Here is a 27932-nt window from a genome sequence, read left to right as displayed (position 1 = left end):
AAGCCGGATGTGGAGGTCCTGGGCTGGCATGGTTACACGTGGTCTGCGGTTGTGAAGCTGGTTGGACGTACTGTCAAATTCTCTAAAACAACCTATGGTAGAGACATTTTAGTGGCCTTTTATTGACCCCAGCGCAAGGTACACCTGTGTAATGATCATGCTTTTTAATCAGCTTCTTGATATGCCACACCTGTCAGGTGGATAGATTATCTTGGCAAAGGAGAAATGCTCACTAACAGGGATATAAACAAATTTGTGCACACAATTGGACATACATAATGAGGGTAATTCATGAATTGTATTATTGGTTATTTTAACCAATGCATTGAATTGATAATTTTTTACCCAACGCAATGGGTTATCTAATCAACCAACATTTGGGTTAACTAACCCAATAGCTGGTTTCATAATAACCCATCTATATTCTTATTTGTATTTATTTTCTCCCTATTTTAATACTATTGTCATTAATTTAAGCAACAATACAATATTTAGATACTGAATGATGAAAGTAATGGATAATACAATGCATTGCCAAGCATAAATAATTTTTATTTCCTGCTAATAAAAGGTTTTCATACCATGTCAATGTGATTATTAATATTTAATAGTTGCATTTAATAGCTTTACACTTTAAACCCCTACCCATCAATACCCCACTCCCATTCCTTAACACATGGGATGTAAAAGTTAGAAAGAGACAAATACACTACATTTCAAAAGGTCCAGAAAGCAGTGTTTCCCCTATATTAATTGAGAATTGGCGCATCGCTGCTGCTAAATTGTTGCCCTCACTGCTAAAAAAAAAACTGTCAACTGGGTGGGACTTCCTATGGGTTAAGGAAGGATCACATAATTCCATCCAGTTCATCGGGAGTGCTCAGACAATGAATTATACTTGTGAGCAAACATTCCATAACCGCAGGTGGCAGTAAATTGTCAACCTTGTCTTTATACCCGTTCAAACAACACACTTCAGGTGGCAGTGTGCACCCTTTCAGTTTGTTTACCAACTCATAGAAGTAGTAGGTGAAGAAAAATGTACTACTTCAAAATGGAGATGGCCTCAATGGCACTGCCCATTCTCTCACAGACACCATAATGGGACAGATGCAATGTTGCGTCCTCTAAATATCGCTATGAGAACGCTATTAATAGATTTATGTAATAATTGTTAGCAAAGATGCAGTAACGTTACACTAGTTAAATTATATTTGGGTTTAATATAGAATTCTCTGGTAATTGAGATCAAGAGATAATTAATGAAACTGAACATAAAATGTTCATGCATTTTGGAGTAGAATGTCCCCAGTAGTGACCTTCTCACAGTCATTCAACAAAAATGTAATCTCCCGGGGGGCATGGCCCCGGACCCCCCTGGGAAGACCACAGCTTGTATACTTACATGTTGTATTATTAATATTATTATTATTGGGGCGGCAGGGTAGCCTAGTGGTTAGAGTGTTGGACTAGTAACCGGAAGGTTGCAAGTTCAGATTCCCGAGCTGACAAGGTACAAATCTGTCGTTCTGCCCCTGAACAGGCAAGTCAGTTAAGAACAAACATGGTTAACTAACCCACTGTTCCTAGGCCGCCATTGAAAATAAGAGTTTGTTCTTAACTGACTTGCCTAGTTACAGTAAATAAAGGTAAAATAAAAAAATTAGGGGTGAATCATTTCCCCATCCATTCTGTATGACCATGGAGGCAGGATGGCAGGTACCACCTTCAGGGCCACATCACAAAACAGGTCTATAAGTGGAAAACAAATCCCAAATTATTGGATCAGGGCATTGGTATGTCAATTTCCATAAAGAACAAGAAAAGTATGATGTCGAAAAGCATATTTATTATTGGCCTAGTATATTTTTCACATTGTCTTACCATTAGAAGGGTTTCAGCATCCTTTGCCAGGTCACTTGCCCTTTTCTCCCCCTATGGAAGACAACAACAAGTCCGATGAAACTCCATCACAGGTCACCCCTGCATTTGATGAAACACAAAATACAGTTGAAGTCGGAAGTTAACATACACCTTAGCCAAATACATTTAAACTCAGTTTCACAATTCCTGACATTTAATCCTAATAAAAATTCCCTGTCTTAGGTCAGTTAGGGTCACCACTTTGTTTTAAGAATGTGAAATGTCAGAATAATAGTAGAGAGAATGATTTATTTCAGATTTCATTTCTTTCATCACATTCCCAGTGGGTCAGAAGTTTACATACACTCAATTCGTATTTGGTAGCATTGCCTTTAAATTGTTTAACATGGGTCAAACGTTTCGGGTAGTCTTCCACAAGCTTCCCACAATAAGTTGGGTGAATTTTGGCCCATTCCTCCTGACAGAGCTGATGTAACTGAGTCAGGTTTCTAGGCCTCCTTGCTCACACACGCGTTTTCAGTTCTGCCCACAAATTGTCTATAACATTGAGGTCAGGGCTTTGTGATGGCCATTCCAGTACCTTGACTTTGTTGCCCCTAAGCCATTTTGCCACAACTTTGGAGGTATGCTTGGGGTTATTGTCCATTTGGAAGACCCATTTTAGGTTTAACTTCCTGACTGATGTCGTGAGATGCTGCGTCAATATATCCACATAATTTTCCAACCTCATGATGCCATCTATTTTGTGAAGTGCACAAGTCCCTCCTGCAGCAAAGCACCCCCACAACATGATGCTGCCACCCCCGTGCTTCACGGTTGGGATGGGGTTCTTCGGCTTGCAAGCCTTCCCCTTTTTCCTCCAAACATAACGATGGTCATTATGGCCAAACAGTTCTATTTTCTTTTCATCAGACCAGAGGACATTTCTCCAAAAAGTATGATCTTTGTCCCCATGTGCAGTTGCAAACCGTAGTCTGGCTTTTTTACGGCGGTTTTGGAGCAGTAGCTTCTTCCTTGCTGAGCGGCCTTTCGGGTTTTGTCGATATAGGACTCGTTTTACTGTGGATATAGAGACTTTTGTACCTGTTTCCTCCAGCATCTTCACATGGTCCTTTACTGTTGTTCTAGGATTGATTTGCACTTTTCGCACCAAAGTATGTTCATCTCTAGGAGACAGAATGCGTCTCCTTCCTGAGCAGTATGACGGCTGCGTGGTCCCATGGTGTTATTACTTGCGTACTATTGTTTGTAGAGATGAACATGGTACCTTCAGGCATTTGGAAATTGCTCCTAAGGATGAACCAGACTTGTGATACCATTTTTCTACAATTTGTTTCTGAGGTCTTGGCTGATTTCTTTTGATTTTCCCATTATGTCAAGAGTCACTGAGTTTGAAGGTAAGCCTTGAAATACATCCACAGACACACCTCCAATTGACTTAAATTATGTCAATTAGCCTACCAGAAGCTTCTAAAGCCATGACATACAGTGGGGCAAAAAAGTATTTAGTCAGCCACCAATTGTGCAACTTCTCCCACTTAAAAAGATGAGAGGCCTATAATTTTCATCATAGGTACACTTCAACCATGACAGACAAAATGAGAAAAAAATTCCAGAAAATCACATTGTAGGATTTTTTATGAATTTATTTGCAAATTATGGTGGAAAATAAGTATTTGGTCACCTACAAACAAGCAAGATTTCTGGCTCTCACAGACCTGTAACTTCTTCTTTAAGAGGCTCCTCTGTCCTCCACTCGTTACCTGTATTAATGGCACCAGTTTGAACTTGTTATCAGTATAAAAGACACCTGTCCACAACCTCAAACAGTCCCACTGTAATTTTCTGGAATTTTACAAGCTATTTAAAGGCACAGTCAACTCATGTAAACTTCTGACCCACTGGAATTGTGATCCAGTGATTTATAAGTGAAATAATCTGTGAAATTACTTGTGTCATGTGCAAAGTAGATGTCCTAACCTAATTGCCAAAACTATAGTTTGTTAGCAAGAATTTTGTGGAGTGGTTGAAACACTTAGGTTGGAGTCATTAAAACTAGTTTATGTAAACTTCCGACTTCAACTGTATATATTTATTTGAAACAATGTTTTAAACTGAAGAAATACAGTGCCTTCACAAAGTATTCATACCCCTTGACTTATTCCACATTTTGTTGTGGTACTGCCTGAATTCAAGATCAATTAAATATTTTTTTTTCTCACCCATCTACACACGATACCCTATAATGACAAAGTGAAAACATAATATTATAAAACATTTAAAAGTTAATGAATATGAAATATAGAAATAAATAATTTACACAAGTATTCGCACCCCTGCGTCAATACATGTTAGAATCACCTTTGGCAGAGATTACAGCTGTGAGTCTTTCTGAGTAATTCTCTAAGAGCTTTGCGCACCTGGATTGTACAATATTTTGTCATTATTCTTTTCAAAATTCTTCAGGCTCTGTCTAAATGGTTGTTGATCATTGATAGACTACCATTTTCAAATCTTGCCATAGATTTTCAAGCAGATTTAAGTCAAATATGTAACTCGGCCACTCGGCATTCACTGTCTTCTTGGTAAGCAACTCCATTGTAGATGTTTGCCTTTTTTTAGGTTATTGTCTTGCTGAAAGGTGAATTAATCTCCCAGTGTCTGTTGGGAAGCAGACTGAATCAGGATTCTGACTGTGCTTAGCTCCATTCCGTAATGTTTTTATCCTGAAAAACTGCTCATTCATTAACAAGTACAAGCATACCCATAACATGATACAGCCACCATGTTGTATTGAATTTGCCTCAAACATGTATTTAACCTTTATTTAACTAGGCAAGTCAGTTAATCTCTCTAGGTTATGTGGGACGCTAGCGTCCCACCTGGCCAACATCCAGTGAGATTGCAGAGCGCCAAATTCAAATACAGAAATACTCATTATAAAAATTCAGAAAAGATACAGCTATTTTACATAGGTTTAAAGATGAACTTATTGTGAATCCAACCACAGTGTCAGATTTCAAAAATGCTTTACGGCGAAAGCATACCTTACGATTATTTGAGAACATCGCCCAGTAGACAAATCATTACAAACAATAACCAGCCAAGTAGAAGAGTTACACAAGTCAGAAACAGAGATAAAATTAATCACTTACCTTTGATGATCTTCATATGGTTGCACTCAGAAGACATTCATTTATTCAATAAATGTTCATTTTGTTCGATAAAGTCTCTTCATATCCAAAAACCTGCGTTTTGTTCCTGCGTTTTCTTCAGTAATCCACAGGCTCAAACGCAGTCACAACAGGCAGACAAAAAAATCCAAATTGTATCCGTAAAGTTCATAGAAACATGTCAAACGATGTTTATATTCAATCCTCAGGTTGTTTTCAACCTAAATAATCGATAATATTTCAACCAGACAATAACGTTGTCAGTATAAAAGGTAAACAAGAAAGGCACTCTCTCGGCCGCGTGCATGAATAAGCTCTGTGACATGGCAGGGTCCACTCATTCAGACTGCTCTTACTCCCTCATTTTTCAGAATACAAGCCTGAAACCATTTCTAAAGACTGTTGACATCTAGTGGAAGGCATAGGAACTGCAATTTGAGTCCTAAGTCAATGGACACTAATGGCATTGAATAGAAAACTACAACAACATAAAATCCTACTTCCTGAATGGATATTTTCTCAGGTTTTCTCCTGCCAAATCAGTTCTGTTATACTCACAGACACTATTTTAACGGTTTTGGAAACTTTAGAGTGTTTTCTATCCAAATCTACCAATTATATGCATATCCTATCTTCTAGGCAGTTTAATTTGGGCACGCTTTTCATCCAAAATTCCAAATGCTGGCCCCTACCCTAGAGAAGTTAAGAACAAATTCTTATTTACAATGACGGCCTTGTGTTCAGGACAATTTTCTTTTCAGTATTACTTTAGTGCCTTGTTGGAAACAGGATGCATGTTTTGGAATATTTGTATCATGTACAGGCTTCCTTCTTTTCACTCTGTCAATTAACTGAGTTAAGAAGGACACCTGTATCTTTGTAGTGATAACTTCACCATGCTCAAAGGGATATTCAATGTCTGCTTTTTTACATTTTTGCCCTTTGCGAGGCATTGGAAAACCTCCCTAGTCGGGGTTTAATCTGGGTTTGAAATTCACTGCTCGACTGAGGGACCTTACAGAGATTGGGGTACAGAGATGATGTAGTCATTCAAAAATCATTATTGCACACAGAGTGAGTCAATGCAATTCATGTGACTTGTTAAGCACATTTCTACTCCTGAACTTATTTAGACATGCAATAGCAAATGAGTTGAATACTTTCGGCTGTTCAATTTTCATTCATTTGTAAAACTTTCGTAAAACATAATTCCACTTTGACATTAATGAGGTATTGTGTGTAGGCCAGTGACAAAAAATATAAATAGAATCCATTTTAAATTCAGGCTGTAACACAACAAAATGTGGTAAAAGTCAGGGGTGTGAATACTTTCTTTTAACATTAGCCTAAGAAGAAGATGACAAAGGTTAAGACAAGAGGATTTTAATATTGCATAACTCTTTGAAACAATGGGACCAGCTATGCTAGTTTGCAACGGCGCTGGTCATAGCAACAGCGCTGGTAGTTAGCAACGGCACAAGTAGTTAGCAACGGCACAAGTAGTTAGCAACGGCACCAGTAGTTAGCAATGGCACTAGTAGTTAGCAACGCCGCTGGTCTCATAAATTTGTTTATTTTTCGAAAAGCTTCCATATGGAATCATAACTTGTCTTAACCTTTGTTATCTTCAACCTAGACGTTAGCTAGCTTATGCTAGAAGCTATCTAGCTAGCAATTGCTGTAAAGTCACCAGAATGATTTGAAATAACGATTGAGGTAGTCGATTGAGGTATGTTATCTAGCTAAACAATTAGCTCATTTAAATAACTATAACTAAAGGTTAACTTACCCATTTGTTTCTGTCCAGTGGCACAATAAGTGGTAATGGGTTTTGCAGAGAGTTGCTGTCCCCCGGTATCCGATTGTTGGGGTTTGATTACAAATGCCTGTCATGAGATTAATTTACTTGTACCCAACCTGTTGAGTTACTGCTAAAACAACCCAACAAGCAGGAAATAACCCCCAAAAATGACCCAACATCAGTAACCATTCTATCGGATTGTGGAAATAATATGTTTTTTTGCTGTGTACGCCTATTGTGCCTCAATGAAAGGGCCAGGTTGTCATGCGTTTCAAATGATGAAATATACTGCATCTCTAAAATGACCCTTTTCTTGCATCAGTACTCTTGAGTGATGTCAAAAACTTAAACATAGGTCTACAATACCTTCGGAAAGTATTCAGACCCCTTGATTTTTTTCCACATTTTGTTACATTACAGCCGTATCCTAAAATTTATTAAAACAACATTTTTCATCAACAATCTACACACAATACAATTTTAAAAAACAGATACCTTATTTACATAACTATTCAGACCCTTTGCTATGAACTTGAAATAGAGCTCAGGTACAACCTATTTCCATTGATCATCCTTGAGATGTTTCTACAACTTCATTGTAGTCCACCTGTGGTAAATTCAATTGATTGGACATGATTTGGAAAGGCACACACCTGTCTATATAAAGGTCCCACAGTTGACAGTGTATGTAAGAGCAAAAATCATGCCATGAGGTCGAAGGAATTGTCCGTAGAGCTACGAAACAGGATTGTGTCGGGGCACAAATCTGGGGAAGGGTACCAAAACATTTCTGCAGTATTGAAGGTCTCGAAGAACACAGTGGCCTCCATCATTATTAAATGGAAGAAGTTTGGAACCACCAAGACTCTTCCTAGAGCTGGCCGCCCGGCCAAACTGAGCAATCGGGGGAGAAGGGCCTTGGTCAGGGGGGTGACAGAGAACCCGATGGTTACTCTGACAGAGCTCTAGAGTTCCTCTTTGGAGATTGGAAAATCTTCCAGAAGGACAACCGTCTCTGCAGCACTCCACCAATCAGGCCTTTATGGTAGAGTGGCCAGATGGAAGCCACTCATCAGTAAAAGGCGCATGATAGCCCGCTTGGAGTTTGCCAAAAGGCACCTAAAGACTCTCAGACCATGAGAAACAATATTGTCTGGTCTGATGAAACCAAGATTGAACTCTTTCGTCTGATTGCCAAGCGTCAGACTTGGGCAAAGGTTCACCTTCAAAAAGGACAACAACCCTAAGCACACAGCCAAGACAACGCAGTAGTGGCTCCAGGGCTGTCCTTGAGTGGCCTAGCCAGAGCCCGGACTTGAACCCGATCGGACATCTCTGAAGAGACCTGAAAATAGCTGTGCAGCGACGCTCCCCATCCAACCTGACAGAGCTTGAGATGATCTGCAGAGAGGAATGGGAGAAACTCCCCAAATACAGGTGTGCCAAGCTTGTAGTGTCATACCCATGAAGACTCATGGCTGTAGTCCTGTCAAAGGTGCTTCAACAAAGTACTGAGTAAAGGGTCTTAATGCTTATGTAAATGTGATATTTCTGGGGTTTTTTTATATAAATTTGCAAACATTTCTAAAAACCTGTTTTTGCTTTGTCATTGTGGAGTGTTGTGTGTAGATCGATGAGGGGAAAAAACTATTAAATACATTTTAGAATAATGTTGGAACGTAACAAAATGTTGAAAAAGACAAGGGGTCTGAATACTTTCCGAATGCACTGTATATCTAATGCATAGTTTTCATTGACTCCACACATTAATGATACAACTGGGAAAGTTAGATGAGATGTAAAGAAAGGTAAGGACGTGCAGGTCGAGTTCACCATTTATATTTTGAATTTGCCCTGAGGTTTCAGTCATGAAGCAGTATAAATTCATTTGAACCATTCATCCTCCGAAATTGATTTTAATCAGAATGTTCTAACAGTTAAAACTGTCTGCACAGTGATAAGAAGATGAAGAAATGAATTACCATGCAAGAGGGGTCAAGGACGGGTTTAGGGCCTATATGCTGTCCTGTGACTATATGAATGAGTTTGAGCAGGAAGAGAGGTGGAGGAGTTGGGAGGACAGCGAAGGTCAATTTGAGAGAGCCCAGTTAAAATAACCATACAGAAAACAGTACCAAGTGATGTAGGGTAGACAGATGTGGGGTGCGAGGTAGAGAATGACTGATAATCGTCCGAGCCAATATATCGGGCCATATTGGCCTTTTCTAGTCTATCAGCCCTGCTGCTATGCCAGCCGCCACTCACTGCCTGAGCCACGAGCACTGTACAATGCAGAGGAATATCTAGCTGGGAAAATCAGCAGCAAGCTAGCTCATTCTCTAACAGAAAGGTGCAGTATTAAGGAATTGATAAATTAACACGGTGACAAAAATCTAACTCCTGTTGAAAATATTAGTTTACTTAATTCACTAATAATAAGGCTTGTGTCAACGTGCCTGGACATGCATGCAATAAGCAAGCTAGCTAAGCATGTAGCTATGTGACCTGTTAGAAAGATTATGATAAGTAATCCTTTCATCTGTGGTGTTAGCTATCTAGCTGTATTATCTACTATGCTAGCTAGCTGGCTAGATAAACGTGGTGCTAAAATATCAGATATGAGCTAACAGCTGGTTATCATTTTGAACATGCAGCATTTTTGGCAACGAGCCATCTGACTTGGGGTGCAACGTTAGCTATTTACTGGTGTGCAGCCACAGTTGTACCCGTCAATTGACAATTGATAGTCGGATTAGATGATTGTCGTAATAGAGAAAGAAGGAATTGTTTTAAACTGCCTAAATAAAGGTTGGCAATAGGTTTAGCTACCTAAGAATCTTCCTGCATGTTTATGGTCCAAGAAAGCTGTAGATCAGTGCACGTGTGTGCATTCTCACCTCTCAAACTACGGGCAGATTTGAGTCATTTAGACAGAACATGCAACATTGTTTCATCTTTTTGCCTGCCCTCGCTCTCCTTGTTAAATATTATGCAAATGAATGGCTTGGTAGCAAATGTCGTCGACCATTGAGCTAGTTCTCATAGTAGCAGTAAACAGCACCAAGTGATATGAGCAATGGAGAGAGATATGAAGGGAATGGAGTTACAGCCTTGTTCTATCCAATCGTAGCAGTAGGATGAAGTTAAAACCTGTTTCTTAACAGATAGCTGAACTAGCCAATTGAGTTGTTTCAATTTTTGTCCTGACAGCTGAGTTGTTTAGAGATGTGTCCTGACAGTTGGAGAAAAAAAACTTTTCCCAGATCACGGAAAATGCATCCGTGATCACAAATCATGACCTTAAGTTGGACCCATTTGTATGGGTCAGCAGTGCCTACAGTATATGATGTCCTTTCATACAGGCGTGACATGCTGGAGTGACACATTGGGGCAGCAGGTAGCCTGGCGGGTAGGAGCGTTGGGCCAATAACTAAAAGGTTGCTGGATTGAATCCCCAAGCTGACAAGGTAAAAATATGTCGTTCTGCCCCTGATCAAGGAAGTTAACCCACTGTTCCCCGGGCGTGTCGATTAAGGCAGCCCCCACACCTCTCTGATTCAGAGGGGAAGACACATTTCATTTGAATGCATTCAGTTGTACATCTGACTAGGTATCCCCCTTTCCCTTCTATGCAAATGTTGTTGATCAGTAAGCTAACATCAGTCCCAAATGGAAGGCATAATTTAACAGATGTTATTGCGGGTGTAGCGAAATACTTGTGTTCCTAGCTCCAACAGATTGTTAATCATCTAGCACAATAGACTCCACTGATCAGCCAAAACAAGCTCAATAACTCAATGCATGCACACACTTCTAATGAATATGCTTTCACCTGTATTGTGAATAGACCTAGGCCATCTTAATTTACACAGTTTATCAATAGATCTACCATTCAAATAAAAGTATTACCATTATGTTGTAATGTAATTAGATTGTTTTTACCAAAGTCAAATGTATTGTTTGATTTAAAAATTAAAAATAAACACATTTATTGATATTGAATTTTGGCCTAAAATAACGGTCATTGACCTCCTTGACCCCCAAAAATCGTTATTGGCATCGGCACAAAAAAATCTGTATCGGTCTTTCTCTAGTGTGAGGTGGGGAAATGGTTGCCTGGCTACCCAAACTCCTTGCTTTGGCCAAACGCTACTCCACGCCCACAAACAATAGTTTCTTCCCCGCAATGAGTCTGGATCTCAGTACCTCCCCAACAATTTCTAGAAACACATTCTAACCGTTCTGATTGGTCCCAGAAACCGATGGGTTGGGCTAGAGCCAGAACACGCATGGATAAAGCGGCGTTTTGAAAATGTGTCATTGGCTTTGAACTACAGAATGGCGCCGGAGGGGATGGCCACCATTTTACGGGCTCCTGACCAATCGTGCTATTTTGTGTGGTTTTTTTTTGTGCTGATCTTAACGTTTCATATGAATGAAAATAGCTTCTGGACATCAAAACAGTGATTACTAACCTAGTTTTGGATGAGGAATGCAATTTCATCGAATCAGAGGTAAAGGACATGATGCTCATCCCAGACCAGGCCCAAATTCCTGTCACTCGGAGGAGGAGGAGGAGGAGAAGGAGGGGCCGCTATAGGGGCCAGCTTGCGGGATACCTAACAAGAATGCGACGGTAAATGGATAAGTCACCCTTACCCTCCATTCTATTGGTGAACGTGCAATCACTGGAAAATAAACAGGATGAGCTCCGTTCAAGACTATCATATCAAAGGGATCTGAATAACTGTAATATCCTGTTTCACAAGGACTACATGTTTTTTCTGTACATCGGCAGATGAGTGTGTGTCTGGTAAGGTGAGGGAGGGGGGGGGGGTGTGTTGTCAACAACAGTTGGTGCGCAATCTCTAATTTAAAGTCTCGAGGTTCTGCTTGCCTGAGTTAGAATACCTCTCATTATAAACAGTAGACCACATTATTTACCAAGAGAGTTTTCATTTATATTTTTCGTAGTGGTCTATTTACCACCACAGACCAATGCTGGCCCTAAGACCGCACTCAACGAGCTGTATGAGGCCATAAGCAAACAAGAAAATGCTCAGCCAGATTAGAAGCTCCCTAATGACCCGGGGATTTTAATGCAGGAAAACTGACATTTCTACCAGCATGTCTCCTGTGCAACTAGAGGCAAAAAAAAAAACTCTAGATCACCTCTACTCTACACACAGAGACGCATGCAAAGACCTCCCTTGCCCTCCATTTGGCAAATCTGACCATAACTACATCCTCTTAATTACTGCTTACAAACAAATACTCAAACTGGAAGTACCAGTGATGTGCTCAATACCGAAGTCATCCGCTGAAGTGGACTCTAAGCTACAGGACTGTTTTGCTAGCACAGATTGGAATATGTTCCGGGATTCATCCGATGGCATTGAGGAGTTTACCACATCAGTCAACGGCTTCATTAATAAGTGCATCGACAACATAGTCCCCACAGTGACCATACCCAAACCAAAAGCCATGGATTACAGGAAACATCCAAACTGAGCTAAAGGCTGGAGATGCCGCTTTCAAGGAGTGGGACAGAAATCCGAAAACTTACAAGAAATTCTGCTACGTCCTCCAATGAACCATCAAACAGGCAAAGTGTCAATACAGGACTAGGATCAAATCCTACTACACCGGCTCTGACGCTCGTCGGATGTGGCAAGACTTGCAAACTATTACGGATTACAAAGGCAAACCCAGCTGCGAGCTGCCCAGTGACGCAAGCCTACCAGATGAGCTAAATGCCTTCTATGCTTGCTTCGAGGCATTCAACACTGAGCCATGCATGAGAGCACCAGCTGTTCTGGATAACTATGTGACCACGCTCTTCGTAGCCGATATGAGTAAGACCTTTAAACAGGTTAACATTCACAAGGCCAGAGGGCCAGACGGGTTAAAAGGACTTGCGCTGACAAGCTGGCAAGTGTCTTCACTGACATTTTCAACCTCTCCTTGATCCTAATACCCATATGTTTCAAGCAGACCACCATAGTCAATGTGCCCAAGAGCGCCGAGGTAACCTGTCTAAATGACTATCGCCCTGTAGCAATTAAATCTGTAGCCATAAAATGCTTTGAAAGGCTGGTCATGGCTCACATCAACACCTTCATCCCAGACACCCTGGACCCACTCCAATTTGCATACCGCCCCAACAGATCCACAGATGACTCAATCTCTATTGCACTCCACACTGCCTTTTCCCATCTGGACAAAAGTAAAAATCTACGTAAGAATGCTGTTCATTCGCTACAGCTCAGCGTTCAACACCATTGTGCCCTCCAAGCTCATTACTAAGCTAAGGACCCTGGGATTAAACACCTCGCTCTGCAGTTGGATAATGGACTTTCTGACAGGTCACCCCCAGGTGGTGAGAGTAGGCAAAAACACATGGAGGGCCTAGCACGCTCCCATTCACATCGGCGGGGCTGTAGTGGAGACAGTCGAGAGCTTCAAGTTCCTCTGTGTCCACATCACTAAGGACCTATCAAGGTCCAAACACACCAACATGTCCAAACACAGAGGGCACGACAACGCCTCTTCCCCCTCAGGAGGCTGAAAAGATTTGGCATGGGCCCTCAGATCCTCAAAAAGTTATACAGATGCACAATTGAAAGCATCTTGACTGGCTGCATCACCGCTTGCTATGGCAACTACTCGGCATCCGACCGCAAGGCGCTACAGAGGGTCCTGCGTACAGCCTATTGCATCACTGGGTCCGTTTTCCCAGCCATCCAGGACCTCTATACCAGGCGGTGTCCAGGGAAGGCCCTAAATTATGTCAAATATACCGCACGGCAAGTGGTACCGGAGCCCCAAGTCTGGGACCAAAAAGCTCCTGAACAGCTTCTATCGCAAAGCCATAAGACTGCTGAACAGTTAAACAAATGGCTACTCAGACTTTCTGCTTTTTACCCCTACCTACATGTACATAGTACTTCAATCAATCAATCAATCACCAAACCAACATGTACATACTGTATTACCTCAATCAATCACCCCAACTACCTCGTACCCCAGTACACTGACTTGGTCCCGGTACTCCTTGTATATAGCCTCGTTATTGTTATTTTATTGTCACCACAAACGACTTCAACGATGGCAGTCTCAGACTTGAGTATGTAGCGAACATAGAGCAGCAGAATAATTCAGTTTGAGTCGTCAGAAATTATGCATTTCTGAATATCAGTAAATGACGATTGTGATTGGGGAGGGGGTTGAAATTGAAGATGTCTGGAATAGGGCAAACAGGGTTGAATTCAGAGCAGTGATGGAGGTCAGTGTTAAGATGTATGTTTGAGGTACACGTTGATTGGAGGCCTGGTTGTCAAGAGTGTGTAAACTTTATTTAACTAGGCAAGTCAGTTAAGAACAAATTCTTATTTACAATGACGGCCTACCCCGGCCAAACCTGGACAACACTGGGCCAATTGCGCGCCGCCCTATGGGACTCCCAATCACAGCCAGATGTGATACAGCCTGGATTCAAACCAGGGACTGTAGTGACAACTCTTGCACTGAGATGCAGTGCCTTACACCGCTGTACCACTCAGGAGACAGGGTGAAAGAGAGGCATTGGGGCAATGTGTACTGTCAAGTAGTGTAAGCAGGGTATGTATAACTTGATCTCAAGGGGTGAGAATATAATGTGGTCATATCAATCTTAATTATTTTTGTGAAAATGTAATGTTTCATACTGTTTAGGAAAGTCTGTCCAAATACATTTCTGCCACAATCAGCAAGGCTATGCCTATTGGCCATACATCAAACCCATAAAGCCTACTGTAATTTCATATGATAATGATGGGTACACAATTAGAGCTGGGAAGATAAACCAAAAATGATCGATACGAACACCTATCGCAGGCATTTTGCTGATATCATTCATTACAACATGTAGCCTATACTAGAGAAATGTGAAGTTAGAATTAAATAGGTTTGCTAATATGGGTGATTGTTAAAGGTGACAAGTAATTGATGGCTAAAACCATCAAAATAGTAATTGTAGTTTAAATGATAATTATTTGTTTTTAAAGGAGGTGCACATTAATGTTATACACTTATCTTTCTATTTATCGTTATTGCATTTATTCAGGCAATTTATTGCGATATGGATTGTTGTCTATATCGCCCAGCTCTAGACTCCATAACATAACTACACAGTGAAATGTGAGTATTTTCTCTTCACAGACCAGCCAAGATCTTGGTCCCTCGTGTTAATTCGCTGCTCTAGAACTAATACCTCTCACTCTTTTTTGTTGGCCTGCTTTAGTCCATAAATACAACCATCATCCGTAGGGGTACTTCCATTTATTGGATTATATATTATTGTTATTCGTGCATTCATTCAATATAACTCGGTGTCTTTATGATGAAAATGTTCATTTTCACTTTGTTAATTCGGTAAGCTTTTTCAGTTTAGCGCACCGTTGCGATCCCCCTTTCCCCTTGAGCGGCTGGTGTACTGCGTTGCATGCTGGTACCTGTAGTCCTTACTCCTCCCACTGCGTGCTATGTATCGTTTGGGCGTGGATAGCCAAACACTACAAGTCCCAGACTATCAGTCCACCTTCTTGCCCCTCTCTCCCACCAGACCGTAGACCGAGATACTGTACGGACTGTCTTGACGAACACCCCCCCCCCCCCCCGACTTTCAGAACCGAAAACCGTCGAGATTAGTGAACAGCAACCGACAAGAACGGAAGACTTGATTCTCGCTGGAGCCGTGATATATACTGTTAATTTATACCCTGGACGAACGGGTTTGTAATTGTTTGTGCCATTTGACATCGTTATCTTGCTTGCTAATTACCTTTCGAATTATTCAGTATCAGGGACGAGAAGACTCGGTTCGGGTCGGACTCTTGCATGTCTTTGAACACAGAAGCGGTTCGGTAAGGGCTGATGAAAGAGTCAAATCAACATTTTGTGTCGCACGGCCGGAGATAAATACAGTAGCCTGTCTAAACATGCTTAGCACTGTGTAATGCAGACCAATACTGGCTTTGCGGAGACTTTGCTGCGCAGGGATCTGAAAATTGTTCGTGGTATTTTGAACAGGAGTTACATTTTGTTTTCCTTATTGTGTATGGTGCACGTTACAATAGCCAACTACAAGTTACGTGCAAATTGTTGCCCTACCCTCCGTTAGTTCTGAAAGACTTTTCATAAGAAAATTAGCTTAGGAAATAGTTAAAGTGTAATATATTCCTCATACAATCAATATTAGTCTATGCAATACAGTCCAACGTTATATCATTACATCGTTTCTTCAGTCATGTTATTTATCAGTAAAATACGTCATGGACAGTACCTCGTGGTCTATGGAATGATTAAATAATATAGTCATTGGAGTTTGGAATGTTTATTCCGCGATATTTGGCTGTTGATTGATGTTGGCTTCATTATGTGACAGTCGTTAGGCACATAATGTATGTATCATGCAAGTGCGGATGGACGATGTAAGTATTTGATAGGGCAAAGGATATTCTCGTGTCAGTCGTTTCGTTCTAGATATTGGAAACGCTTGCATTGTAGGCTATTGTGCTGGGTGCTATCGCATCATTCTCGCTTCAAAAATCAAGGGTGAATTTGGTTCCATTTTGATCATGTGTAGTCTGTCTTTGACAGGCTGATCACCTGAGAGGCAATAGTGTCGTCCTTGCCGATTATCATACTACAGCTCCCCAGCTCTTTGGGCGAGTGGGATGCCCGGAGTTTTAGCATGAATATGTTGGTTTTATAGAGATTAAACCAATTTCTCAATTAGTTGAAATAGTATAATAAAACGACCCCGCTCGTCGACTGTATTTTCTGCATTTTCAAATGCATAGCTTTGACACTCGGATGCGTCTCTTTTGTGCATGTGTGCTCCAGGCTGCGCAGTCAGTTGACCAGGCGGACAAGTCGTCTCGAGTCAGAGGGAGATCAAGTCATCTCGAGTCAGAGGGAGATTATTTTATTCTTATTTAGACGTAGCCGAAAGACTCTATGGGATAGCCACCTCATTATAGTTGGGACAGCTGTGACTTTGTTTTACCAGCATGGTGTGCAGACTGACAGCATGAGAAATTAAACCCAAAATATATGTTTCTAAAATACGTCCTAGCATTCCAATGGGCTACTCAGTGGAGGAGACGGCGTATCTGCAGCACAAAGACAAACTAGCAATATAAGCAAGTAGCAACATGAGGTTACGCGATAATTAATGCAAAAGCCTCTCATTTTCAGTTATATATGCGTGCAACTATATTCAGCCCATGTTTAACGATTTCAGCGGAGATATGTCGCCTACCTGGGATGTCACTCACGTTTTCCGGTACGGGTATGTTTCGCCAACTACACTGATTTCAACACCCGGCACATTCCTCTGATATTTGCTGGTGGATAGTTATACCGGACCCATTTATAGTCATCACATTTATTGTCGGGTGGGGTGGCTGCCTCACCTTTCCTCATTGGGTGTGTTGACGTGTGTAGGTAGGGTGGATGTCTGAAAGCTTTTAACATGTTGCTTTCGGTCAGATATATTCATGAAGTTGACATTCTGTAGGAATAACGTTACTGGAAGATTTCAATTATTGTGCATGCATGTGATACCTACAGTGTCTTAGCCTGTCTGCTTAGATGTCACTGCTAATTGTTCTCTTTACTTTGGAATTTGGGCATTTGATCAAGGGCTCAAGGCAAAGGGAAACAGAAGCTAGATGTGTATGTTGAGGCTTCTTTACTCCCGGTGCTTTGAGATATACCAACTTTACAATTCATTCTTGAGTAATAGAGTATCTCTAGTTAAGATTAAGAATGTGTATTACATTATATGGCATCATCCCCAGGTTCTCCTTGCCCCTCAGATTGATTTCTAACATGAGCTGGAAATGAGCTGAGGGTTAAGGCTGCATGAATGAGTTGGGTAGAGAGGGATTTCAAAATGATGTATCATGAAGGGTAGTGAGGAAACCATTACCCCTTCCCCCACCTGCCTACCATGTTTCTACTTCTCTCCATGGTCTCAGCCAGTCCACTCTGCTGCAGCGTGCATGGCTTGGTCAGCACTGACCATGTCCATCCGTGCAACAGTAAAGGAGAACTGTGAGAGAGATCATGAAATATGGTTTCCAAGTATCAAGCCATATGTGACAATTTCCCAACTCCTATGTTAGTATCTTTATGTCCATGCAAATAGGCCTGCCTACCCATAGTTAAATGACAAAGTATACATGTGGAGTAAGTGAAAGTTATTGGCAAATATGCCTTGTACCAATATTGGATGTTTCTTGACAATATGAATATAACATAAAATTAAAAATTATATAAAGTAATATAATGTCAATTTTTTAAACTTAAACAATCAATTTACCTTCTTGGATTTTGTGACTGAGGACAGTGTGGCATCTCACCTCATCAAGCTTCTCTTTCACACAGAAAACTATTGAACAATTTCTCAATAAAAAGCGCAAAAAATCACTAAACAGTGATGTCTATCCTAGATGTGCCAACTTAACATGAGTTAATGCTACTGTTAGGAATGTATAGTAGCGTTAGCAAAGGGCTGGCTAATTCGTTCCCTAACAAGATAAGGTAACTGCTATTTTGCTAACCTCTTCTATGGCAAGACTCATGACCTAAGAATGAGGCATTTGACCAGGTTCGGTGTATTGAGCCAATGACACTATGATGAAAAATCAAATCCAAATCAAATGTTATTGGTTGCGAACACATATTTAGTAGATATCGCAGGTGCAACAAAATACTTATGTTTCTAGCTCCAACAGTGCAGTATACCTAACAAATGTATGTGGACACCCCTTCAAATTAGTGGATTCGGCTATTTCAGCCACACCCGCTGTTGACAGGTGTATAAAATCGAGCACACCGCCATGCAATCTCCATAGACAAACATTGTCAGTAGAATGGTCTTACTGAAGAGCTCATTGACTTTCAACGTGGCACCTTCAAAGGATGCCTCCTTTCCAACAAGTCAGTTCGTAAAATATCTGCCCTGCTGGAGCTGCCCCTGGTCAACTAAGTGCTGTTATTGTGAAGTGGAAACGTCTAGGAGCAACAATGGCTCAGCCACGAAGTGGTGGGCCACACAAGCTCACAGAACGGGACTGCAGAGTGATGAAGAGCGTAACGCGTAAAAATCATCTGTCCTCGGTTGCAACACTCACTACAGAGTTCCAAACTGCCTCTGGAAGCAACGTCAGCACAATAACTGTTCGTCTGGAGCTTCATGAAATGGGTTTCCATGGCTGTTTTTCATGGTTCAGGCCAGGCCCCTTAGTTCCAGTGAAGGGAAATATTAACGCTACAGCATACAATGATATTCTAGACAATTCTGGGCATCCAACTTTGTGGCAACAGTTTGGGGAAGGCCTTTTCCTGTTTTAGCATGACAATGCCCCCGTGCCCAAAGCAAGGTCCATACAGAAATTATTTGTTGAGATCGGTGTGGATTAACTTGACTGGCCTCCACAGAGCCCTGACCTCAACCCCATCAAACACCTTTGGGATGAATTGGAACGCCGACTGCGAGCCAGGCCTAATTGCCCAACATCATGGGAGGGACCAACTCCATATTAATGCCCATGATTTTGGAATGAGATGTTTGACGAGCAGGTGTCCACAAACATTTGGTCATGTAGTGTATGTCCAGTACCAGTCAAAAGTTTGGACACACCAACTCATTCCAGGGGTTTTCTTTATTTTTACTATTTTCTACATTGTAGAATATTAGTGAAGGCATCAAAAATATGAAATAACACATATGGAATCATGTAGTAACAAAAAAAGTGTTAAACAAATCAAAATATTTGTTACATTTGAGATTCTTCAAAGTAGCCACCCTTTGCCTTGATGACAGCTTCGCACACTCTTGGCATTCTCTTAACCAGTTTCATGAGGTAGTCACCTGGAATTTTTTTCCAACAATCTTGAAGGAGTTTGCACATATGCTGAGCACTTGTTGACTGCTTTTACTTCCCTCTGCTGTCCAACTCATCCCAAACCATCTCATTTGGGTTGAGGTCGGGTGATTGTGGAGGCCAGGTCATTTGATGCAGCACTCAAATAGGCCTTACACAGCCTGGAGGTGTGTTTTGGGTCATTGTCCTGTTGAAAAACAAATGCTAGTCTCACTAAGATGGGATGGCATCTCACCAGATGGGATGGCGTATCACTGCAGAATGCTGTGGTAGCCATGCTGGTTAAGTGTGCCTTGAATTCTAAATAACTCACTGAATGTGTCACCAGCAAAGCACCATCACACCTCCTCCTCCATGCTTCACGGTGGGAACCACACATGTGGAGATCAACCGTTCATCTACTCTGCGTCTCACAAAGATACGGCGGCTGGAACAAAAACTCAAATTTGGACTCATCAGACCAAAGGACAGATTTCCACTGGTCTAATGTCCATATGGCTCGTGTTTCTTGACCCAAACAAGTCTCTTCTTCTAGTAGTGGTTTCTTTGCAACAATTCAACCATGAAGGCCTGATTCACGAAGTCCCCTCTGAACAGTTGATGTTGACATGTCTTTTACTTGAACTCAGTGAAGCATTTATTTGGGCTTCAATTGCCGATTTCTGAGGCTGGTAACTCTAATGAACTTGTCCTCTGCAGCAGAGGTAACTCTGGGTCTTCCTTTCCTGTGGTGGTCCTCATGAGACCCAGGCATTCATCATAACGCTTGATGGTTTTTATGACTACACTTGGGGGAAAAAATAAAGTTCTTGACATTTTCCAGATTGATTGACCTTCATGTCTTAAAGTAATGACGGCCTGTCTATTCTCTTTGCTTATTTGAGCAGGTCTTGCCATAATATGGACTTGGTCTTTTACCAAATAGGGCTATCTTCTGTGTACCAACCCTACCTTGTCACAACACAACTTATTGGCTCAAACACATTAAGAAGGAAAAAAAAATCCACAAATGAACTTTTAACAAGGCAAACCTGTTCATTGAAATGCAAATGTGACTACCTCATGAAGCTGGTTGAGAGAATGCCAAGAGTGCAAAGCTGTCATCAAGGCAAAGGGTGGCTACTTTGAAGAATCTAAAATATATTTTGATTTGTTTAACAGTTTTTTGGTTGCGACATGATTCCATATGTGTTATTTCATAGTTTTGATGATGTCTTCACTATTCTACAATGTAGAAAATAGTAAAAATAAAGAAAAACCCTTGAATGAGTATGTGTGTCCAAACTTTTGACTGATACTATATGTATGTATGTATGTATGTATGTATGTATGTATGTACAGTGCCTTGCGAAAGTATTCGGCCCCCTTGAACTTTGCGACCTTTCGCCACATTTCACGCTTCAAACATAAAGATATAAAACTGTATTTTTTTGTGAAGAATCAACTACAAGTGGGACACAATCATGAAATGGAACGACATTTATTGGATATTTCAAACTTTTTTAACAAATCAAAAACTGAAAAATTGGGCGTGCAAAATTATTCAGCCCCCTTAAGTTAATACTTTGTAGCGCCACCTTTTGCTGCGATTACAGCTGTAAGTCGCTTGGGGTATGTCTATCAGTTTTGCACATCAAGAGACTGACATTTTTTCCCATTCCTCCTTGCAAAACAGCTCGAGCTCAGTGAGGTTGGATGGAGAGCATTTGTGAACAGCAGTTTTCAGTTCTTTCCACAGATTCTCGATTGGATTCAGGTCTGGACTTTGACTTGGCCATTCTAACACCTATGTTTATTTTTGAACCATTCCATTGTAGATTTTGCTTTATGTTTTGGATCATTGTCTTGTTGGAAGACAAATCTCCGTCCCAGTCTCAGGTCTTTTGCAGACTCCATCAGGTTTTCTTCCAGAATGGTCCTGTATTTGGCTCCATCCATCTTCCCATCAATTTTAACCATCTTCCCTGTCCCTGCTGAAGAAAAGCAGGCCCAAACCATGATGCTGCCACCACCATGTTTGACAGTGGGGATGGTGTGTTCAGCTGTGTTGCTTTTACGCCAAACATAACGTTTTGCATTGTTGCCAAAAAGTTCAATTTTGGTTTCATCTGACCAGAGCACCTTCTTCCACATGTTTGGTGTGTCTCCCAGGTGGCTTGTGGCAAACTTTAAACAACACTTTTTATGGATATCTTTAAGAAATGGCTTTCTTCTTGCCACTCTTCCATAAAGGCCAGATTTGTGCAATATACGACTGATTGTTGTCCTATGGACAGAGTCTCCCACCTCAGCTGTAGATCTCTGCAGTCTTCTCCTTTGCAGTCTTCTCCTTGTATGAGCTGAAGGTTTAGAGGGACGGCCAGGTCTTGGTAGATTTGCAGTGGTCTGATACTCCTTCCATTTCAATATTATCGCTTTCACAGTGCTCCTTTGGATGTTTAAAGCTTGGGAAATCTTTTTGTATCCAAATCCGGCTTTAAACTTCTTCACAACAGTATCTCGGACCTGCCTGGTGTGTTCCTTGTTCTTCATGATGCTCTCTGCGCTTTTGACGGACCTCTGAGACTATCACAGTGCAGGTGCATTTATACGGAGACTTGATTACACACAGGTGGATTGTATTTATCATCATTAGTCATTTAGGTCAACATTGGATCATTCAGAGATCCTCACTGAACTTCTGGAGAGAGTTTGCTGCACTGAAAGTAAAGGGGCTGAATAATTTTGCACGCCCAATTTTTCAGTTTTTGATTTGTTAAAAAAGTTTGAAATATCCAATAAATGTCGTTCCACTTCATGATTGTGTCCCACTTGTTGTTGATTCTTCACAAAAAAATACAGTTTTATATCTTTATGTTTGAAGCCTGAAATGTGGCAAAAGGTCGCAAAGTTCAAGGGGGCCGAATACTTTCGCAAGGCACTGTATGTACAGTTGAAGTCGGAAGTTTACATAAACTTAGGTTGGAGTCATTAAAACTCATTCTTCAACCCCTCCACAAATGTATTGTTAACAAACTATAGTTTTGGCAAGTCGGTTAGGACATACTTTGTGCATGACACAAGTCGTTTTTCCAACAATTGTTTACAGACAGATTATTTCACTTATAATCCACTGTATCACAATTCTAGTGGATCAGAAGTTTACATACACTAAGTTAACTGTGACTTTAAACAGCTTGGGAAATTCCAGAAAATGATGTCATGGCTTTAGAAGCTTCTGATAGGCTAATTGACATAATTTGAGTCAATTGGAGGTGTACATGTGGATGTATTTCAAGGCCTACCTTCAAACTCAGTGCCTCTTTGCATGGCATCATGGGAAAATCAAAAGAAATCAGCCAAGACCTCAGAAATACAATTGTAGACCTCCACAAGAGCAATTTCCAAACGCCTGAAGGTACTACATTCATCTGTACAAACAATAGTACGCAAGTATAAACACCATGGGACCACGTAGCCGCCATACCGCTCAGGAAGGAGACGCGTTCTGTCTCCTGGAGATGAACGTACTTTGGTGCGAAAAGTGCAAATCAATCCCAGAACAACAGCAAAGGACCTTGTGAAGATGCTGGAGGAAACAGGTACAAAAGTATCTATATTCACAGTAAAACGAGTCCTATATCGACATAACCTGAAAGGCCGATCAGCAAGGAAGAAGCCACTGCTCCAAAACCGCCAAAAAAAAGCCAGACTACGGTTTGCAACTGCACATGGGGACAAAGATCGTACTTTTTGGAGAAATGTCCTCTGGTCTGATGAAACAAAAATATAACTGTTTGGCCATAATGACCATTGTTATGTTTGGTGGACAAAGGGGGAGACCTAAAAGCCGAAGAACACCATCCCATCCGTGAAGCACAGGGGTGGCATCATCATGTTGTGGGGATGCCTTGCTGCAGGAGGGACTGGTGCACTTCACAAAATAGATGGTATCATGAGAAAGGAAAAATATGTGGATATATTGAAGCAACAGCTCAAGACATCAGTCAGGAAGTTAAAGCTAAAATGGGTCTTCCAAATTGACAATGTCCCAAGCATACTTCCAAAGTTGTGGCAAAATGGCTTAATTAAGGACAACAAAGTCCAGGTATTGGAGTGGCCATCACAAAGCCCTGACTTCAATCCAATAGAAAATTTGCGGGCAGAACTGAAAAAGCGTGTACGAGCAAGGAGGCCTACAAACCTGAACAGTTACACCAGCTCTGTCAGGAGGAACGGGCCAAAATTCACCCAACTTATTGTGGAAGGCTACCTGAAACGTTTGACCCAAGTTAAACCATTTAAAGGCGATGCTACCAAATACTAATTGAGTGTATGTAAACTTCTGACCCACTGGGAATGTGATGAAAGAAATAAAAGCTGAAATAAATAATTCTCTCTACTATTATTCTGACATTTCACATTCTTAAAATAAAGTGGGATCTTAACTGACCTAAGACCGATCATTTTTACTAGGATTAAATGTCAGAAATTGTGAAAAACTGAGTTTAAATGTATTTGGCTAAGGTGTATGTAAACCTCCGACTTCAAATGTATGTATGTGCGTATGTATGTGCGTATGTATGTGCGTATGTATGTATATCATTTTGATTTGATGTATTAGGATCTCCATGAGCCGACACCAATGGCGACAGCTAGTCTTATTGGGGTCCGACGTATAGCGAGAAAGACATTACAGACAAAATACTTTACAATTTATATACATTTAAAAACGTTAACATGTAGTGTAATGGTGTGTATAGATGGTATATGAATAGGAAAGGTGAGTTCAGCAGTAGTTCTATAGAATGAGCCTAAACTACAGTATATACATATATAGTGGGTAAAACAGTACGTAAACATGATTAAAAAGTGACCCGTGTTCGATGACTATTTACATAGGACAGCAGTCTCTAAGGTGCAGGGTGGAGTACCGGGTGGTAGCCGGCTGGTAAAAATAGAAAATAAAAATGCAATATATGTGCAATTGTCTCTTTTAGAACAACTGTCTTTTTCAGAACGTTTTACAAGATCAAAAAAGGTCAATGCAGTCACAACTTTGTTTCATGTTAAAGAAAAGGACAATCAGATCATCACAGATCATACTAAGTCTTCTATCTGTTTGTTCAACAGCATCGCGTCTTATACAGAGGAAGACCCCATTGCTGCAGACCTGAGGTCAACTACACCTAAGGAATGTTGTGTTAATGAAACACATATGCAGGTAATTTTTGTGCCTGAACACTGACCGAGTGAACTGTCAGCTTCACAGATGATGCAATGGTGCTTTACCTGGGAGATAATTACATGAGTAGTGAACATGGGCTTAATGTAACTTTCTTGTTATCTAGGTGGATCCCACTCCAATGAATGTAGGGGATGGCGGCACATTGAGCAGAGAGATCAGTGCTCCGATTAAAGCATCTGCTAGCATGGTGGGAAATCCCCCTCAGACGCTGCCCCCTGAGCTCAGAGGAGATGTGCCCCTCAGTCAGCAAAACAAGACCAGCACAGCAACAGACTGTAAAATGCCAGACAACGTCTGTTCAGACCCTAGCAACTTCACCCATTGCCCAGTGGACCCTCCCCCTCAAGAACACAACAATGCTCCAACGTCAGGCCCTCCCCTCATTAGCTCTGACAAGAGAGAAAACAAGAGGTCAGAGGTCCCCAAATCCAAGGCTGATGGTCCTAGGGTCTTTCCCACACATCATTGGCCGTGTGGTACGAAGAACAGCTCTGAGGACCCAGTTAACCCGAGCCACAGTGGTGTGACGTCCAATAAGAAACCACATGTTCAGACCCAGTCAGTGATTAGTCTTCCCGCTGGGTTTCAACGCTCAACACTGTTTAAACCAGGCCAGCCTGTTACTTTTCTTCCCTCCACTAACTTCTCATCTCCACTCTGCAAAATCACTCTTCCACCCGCATTGGGTCAGATCGCAGCATTGAGAGAAGCCACAGCCAGCCAGTTTCAGAAGGGGAGTCAACCACTAAGCGCAGCTGCTGGTGTTGCGCCACTGCTGCAGACTTATCCATATCACTTCTCAGTGGGTCAATGTCCAGCACCTCAAAAGAAAACACCCAACTCAACACCCAAACTCAAATGTAACTCGACGTCCAGTAGCAAGAGCTCCAAAGCTGGGAGGGAGCATAAATCCACTATCGCCTCAGTGGTGGCCTCTCCCACTATTGCGCTCCCAATACAGCACCCAGCATTAGGCTCTGCCGCACCAACCCGCTTCACGTTGTCTCCCTCCGCTGCCATCTGCTGTGGCCCTACACTGGCCAGCATCACCACTCAGGGCAGGCTGCTGAACTATGTGGAGAAAGACCTTACGCACCGCAGTGCAGACAAGACATCCGTAGGCTTTCTAAAACTGAAAGCTCCATCTGCTGCTGATGACCATGCAGTTGCATGCCCGACTGAAGCAAGAGATGTGCCCCTCGACCTGTCCGCCAAGTCAAAGCGTCCAAAAACGGTCAAAGACCCTCCAAACACGGTTGCCACCACAGAGCATCTCCATAACAAAGCACGTCAGAAAGTAGCCCTCCATCCAAAGAGGCCCCATACTGCCACGTATGGCTCTGCCGCGCCATACCCCATCCTACCCAACACCCAGCGAAATGGGACTCTAAAGCAGGCTAGTAGGCCCCTAACTCATCAGGGTTTGGAACCCAACTCATCCTGGGTCAAAGGTTCCTCTCAAGCCCCCATTAATAACCTCCCAGGAACCTATGTAGGTGTGGCCAGCCCCATACTTGCTTCCACCCTGCGTAGCAAAGATGGGAAGGGGTCCTTTGAGGACGAGTTCCAGACTTTCGCTAGACAGGAGACTATCTCTATCATTGACCAAGGGGAACACCTGGCCTCAAGGGGAAAGAAGGCATCATTCATGACTAAGGGCAACCAGCATGTATATGGTATCAAGCACCCTAACAGTACCAGCCCAGCTGTAACACAAAACTGTCCCTCTAAGGGGGCTTTCGCCACAGCTCTGCCCGGCTCTGCCAACTCACACTCTCATCAGAAATCTGGAAGTGTCAAAGCAGCAATCCCATACTCCCTCACTGTCCTCAAGCCGTTATGGCAGCGACCAGCACTTCTTCCTCACCAAGGTGCTTCTGTTCAGAGAAAGGTCATTCAAGGGACTCCCAAGGTCAAGGGGGCCACAGGTTCAGATGGTCCCAAATTTCAGGGTACCCATCAAAGCCCGTCCAGAATGGAAGCCGAAAAGTGGGACAGAACCAAGTCCCCCCTGTCCAACCTTGAGTCCATAGTGAAGCAGAAAGCTCTAGAGACCACTGCATTGACTAGCGAGGGATACTCCCATCTAGCACCTGTGGCATCCAGAAGGCCTGAAGTGGTGAGCTCCCACACTGCGGGCCAGGACATATTGTTACATCAGACGGCTGCTTTTGGATGCCCACCTATCAGATCTGTGGAGACCAACGAGACACTTTCCTTTCAAGGGGATTCCACACAAGTTATGAACAAACTTGAGAAAACAAGTGTCTCTGAGTCCAAAGAAAAGAGTACTGAGAAACATATTAAACTGGGGGAGCAGGCAGGTGGCAAAGAGATACAGGTCTCTGCAAACAGCACCAGCCACCCCCATGCCTTTAGAAGCGGTGGTTCAGCTAACAGAAACAGGATGGACAGCAAATTGGCCCAGGAGTTGGAGGGAGGAACGATGAAGGAGGAGAATATGGCCCCTGCTGGTCTCGCTCCCCGTGCTAAATTGGAGGGGATTGCCCTATCCATCCTCACTGGGCAGTGTGCAGGGGTAGCCGAGGTGGAGAAGACAAATGGAATTAAAGAGGAGTCTCCCACCAAAGCAAAAGCTGCCATCAGCAAACAGAAGAAGCCCCCTAGTCCAAGGAAGCCGGCAAAGGAGAAGTCTGCGGCGCCAGTGAAGAAAAAGCACGACCAGGAAGCCACTCCAGTGAAGAAAAAGCACGACCAGGAAGCCACTCCAGTGAAGAAAGAACCAAGTCCCAAAAAGGTAAGTTGCTATTCTGCTGTTTCGCATATTTAGAATTCCATTTAGATGAGTTGCTTTGATTATGTGTTGTTTTCAATGGCATGATTGTCTTTTGTTGGCTGAACAAAGAAAGAAAAACCACTACATTCACACACTTGACTCATCCGCATTTATA

At 42.0% G+C, this 27932-nt stretch overlaps 1 protein-coding gene across 4 annotated transcripts in view; it reads left to right on the top strand.

Annotated features, from left to right (window-relative positions):
• The window catches only part of bcorl1 (BCL6 corepressor-like 1), a 41053-nt gene that overhangs the window by 7285 nt on the left and 5836 nt on the right, over nt 1-27932 (top strand). Inside the window, exons 1-3 of one of the 4 annotated variants that reach the window (XM_021561061.2) lie at nt 15509-15629; nt 24906-24996; nt 25124-27778. In XM_021561061.2, the coding sequence (XP_021416736.2) occupies nt 24991-24996; nt 25124-27778 (2661 nt within the window). In that variant the 5' untranslated portion in view covers nt 15509-15629; nt 24906-24990. Of the gene's footprint in view, nt 1-15508; nt 15762-16406; nt 17192-24905; nt 24997-25123; nt 27779-27932 lie in introns of those variants that run through there. The other 3 variants (XM_021561059.2, XM_036942881.1, XM_021561060.2) reach the window with 3 other exon arrangements.

Source organism: Oncorhynchus mykiss, chromosome 14, assembly GCF_013265735.2.
Source record: "Oncorhynchus mykiss isolate Arlee chromosome 14, USDA_OmykA_1.1, whole genome shotgun sequence".
Lineage (NCBI taxonomy): Eukaryota > Metazoa > Chordata > Actinopteri > Salmoniformes > Salmonidae > Oncorhynchus > Oncorhynchus mykiss.
Note: the sequence above shows the minus strand (reverse complement) of the source record. Positions and strands in the feature narration are given on the sequence as shown.